The 3040-nt window shown below is 37.8% G+C and overlaps 1 protein-coding gene across 1 annotated transcript; it reads right to left on the reverse strand.

Moving 5' to 3' along the window:
• Positions 1-411: 411 nt before the first annotated feature.
• Positions 412-2590, reverse strand: LOC122290936 (protein FAR-RED IMPAIRED RESPONSE 1-like). Its single transcript, XM_043098601.1, has 2 exons — positions 1681-2590; positions 412-972 (listed from the first exon to the last, which is right to left on the reverse strand). Exons 1-2 carry the CDS (start codon positions 2588-2590, stop codon positions 443-445), a joined length of 1440 nt encoding a protein of 479 aa, XP_042954535.1. The 3' UTR covers positions 412-442.
• Positions 2591-3040: the final 450 nt, after the last annotated feature.

Consider the following 3040-nt stretch of genomic DNA (forward strand, 5'->3'; position numbering starts at 1 on the left):
AAATGATGTTATGCCAAGGCTAGATGTATTGTAATGATATGCCATTAGAAGAGGTGGAGGGGGCATTGGAAATGACAAGTTTGGTAGTTTTAGAGCATTCGCATCAGTCTTCCAATTACCTGTGAGGGAGAAGCAGTCCCTTCAGTGCCAAAATAATCCGTAGCAATCGAAGGAGTTGAAAAAAAATCTGGCGAATGTGTCCAAATTTGACTTTGTTGATCCTATAGCAAAAGTTCATTATGATTACCATGTTCTAAAATATAAAAAATATAGCAATTGTGAATAGGGAAAAACAACCTGAGTTTGAGGAGCCTCTTGCTGTGTGCCGCTCACAGTGCATTCATATGAAGCGCGACTACTTCGCTGTGCATTGGAATGAAAATAAAAATTTATCATTATTAGAAAACTAATATTTTTTGAAATGTAAATTTAGTACACAATATTAATAAAAAGGAACCTCGACTTCGTCACGGTGCAATCGCCTTCTCGTACTAGATTTCTTAAGACTCTTCTCAACGGGGTGCACTTTTCTTTTAGTCGGTGGTCTTCCCTTACTTCGAACTACTAACGGACTAAGAACTCTACCTGTCGTGCCCTCCATAGAAGTAACTGGATCAACTGTGGTGCTAGTATCACAATCAACGATACCAGGGTACTGTACCTTCAATTGTTCTATCTGGCTAATCAATTTCACACAGCTGCTCTCGGCCTTTGAAGCATTGGAACACAGTTCATAGAAGACATTTTGGATCCTATCGTACCTTCGGGTATCGTCGATGCTACTAGTGTCATAACTACTTTTCACGAAGATGTATTTTCGCTTTACATCCTTCTTCCACCGATCCAAGATATATTTTGATGGTATTGTATCCTTGCCTAGTTGAGTCAAGATACGAAGAGCGTGCCTGCATAATATGCCCCTAAACTCAAACAACTTACAACTGCATTTAACATCAAGGGGATCTTCATCAACTTCGACAGTGAAATTCACACGTTTTAGGAAGTTATCACTAACTTGAACCTCATCGGCAACTACGCACTTATATCGAGCACCCTCACATCCCAAAAAAGTGGTAGTCAAATATATAAGTCCTCGCAATTCCTCTTGTACTTCTTTGAATTTAGCAATTGTATATGCTTTTTGAAATTGCTTCTCAAGAGGATATCGAGTGATGCAAGGAATCTTTGTGTTGAATGAATTAAAGTCAGCAATTGCTTCATTCTCAACCTTTCTCCTAAGGGCTGAATCGTATTGGTCAACAAATTGTTTCAAAGTTGTTTTAGTGTTAACGTAGTCTTCGAAAAAGGCATTCATGCCTTCACTCCGTTGTGTAGTTGACATTCCTGCCCAAAATGTGTCTCTAACGTAGGCTGGCACCCAAAAATACCGATCACTATATAATGATACCAACCATGCATTCTCATGTAAATCATAAGTATCAAGCATATCGCCCCAATGTGCCTCGAATTCTTTCTCACTGAAAGAGTCATAAACGCATTTATGTAGAGTATTCTTTATTTCCTCATATTGATAATGTAATCCAAACTTCTCAGGAAGCTTTTTCATTATATGCCACAAGCAAAAGCGATGCCTAGACGTTGGAAACACCCTTGAAATTGCAATTTTCATAGCCTTATCTTGGTCTGTGATGATTGCATTTGGTGGTTGATCATTCATACATTTCAACCATGACTCAAACAACCACTCAAATGTATTTGCGTCCTCGTTGGATATTAATCCACACCCGAATAGGATTGACTGCCCATGGTGGTTCACACCCACAAAAGGTGCAAAAGGCATCTTATATGCATTAGTCAAATATGTCGTGTCAAATGTAATCACATCCCCAAATGATTCATACGCAGCTCTACTTCGGGCGTCTGCCCAAAACACATTCTTTAACCGCATCTCATTGTCAACGTCTATCTTATAATAAAACTCTGGATTTCTTTTTTGCATATCATCGAAATAGTTACATAGAGCTGTAAAACCTCCAACCCCGAGGCGAAGTTGTCTAGCTTTGTCGATGTAGTTTCGACACTCCTTCTCCCCGAATGGCACATTCTCGTAACCCCCCGCCTCAACAACCACAGCCTTGAAATTTTTGGACAACCTTATTCCTGCCTCGTCATTTATTTCAAGCCTCTTAGCCACACGAGCATCAACTTTCTTAAAGCATCTAAAATGCCTTGCCTTTCCCGGACTACAAACGTGTGTGTGATCCAAGGTCACTTTAGATAGGGTATATCCACCTTCATCATTCAGCCTCGCGTTAATCCTAGCCATACACCCTATCTTCTCTGTCTGTCTTGGTTTCATAACATTGGCAGCCTTACTCTTTGATGTGCCTCCTCGTGCACATGCCAAGCAAATCCATCTGACATTCCCATCGTCATCTTGTCTAGAATTCCTTTTACACACTCCAAAACCCTTTTGCTTACCATATTTCATATAGTAAGACCGAACTTCTTCTACAGATGAAAAGCTCATTCCTACTATTGGTTCTTCAATAGTTTCATCACAATCAATCTCCTTATCAATTCCTACCTTATCACATTCTTTATCTAAATGTTCTATGTCAGTATCCATTGTTCAGCCAACGTTCGAATTGCCCTTCATGATGCAAAAAGATATAGAAAAAAAAAAAATAGCACTACTGTCAGAACAAGCAAATATAGTTTGAAAATAGAACATAATGTAGTTTGAAAATAAAACATCAATTACTATCAGAAATCAACTTCTTATATAAACCATAAAAGCAATTAAAAGTGAAATTCTATGAGTGATCATCAACAACGATCAATTGACATACCCAAAGCCCCAATACGTTAAAAAGATATTCTAAACTTCTCTCCAAGACAAACAAATAAGCCAAAAGAATTTTTTCCTTACATAGATTCAATTAGAATGTTAACTGTGTCTCAATCGCCAAAGAAAAAATAAGATAGAAATGATATATCTAAAAATTTTAAAGGGCTTTATATGTGGGTCTCGAAAAATTAAAATATAGTGTTGATAATCTATCATCAAAATTTATCA

The sequence above is a fragment of the Carya illinoinensis genome, chromosome 13 (assembly GCF_018687715.1).
Source record: "Carya illinoinensis cultivar Pawnee chromosome 13, C.illinoinensisPawnee_v1, whole genome shotgun sequence".
NCBI lineage: Eukaryota > Viridiplantae > Streptophyta > Magnoliopsida > Fagales > Juglandaceae > Carya > Carya illinoinensis.

Coding starts and splice junctions, on each gene's coding strand:
- LOC122290936 (XM_043098601.1), bottom strand. CDS start 2,590: ATGGATACTGACATAGAACATTTAGATAAAGAATGTGATAAGGTAGGA. Junction 973..1,680: donor GTTTGAGTCATGGTTGAAAT/GTATGAATGATC, acceptor TCACTGTCGAAG/TTGATGAAGATCCCCTTGAT.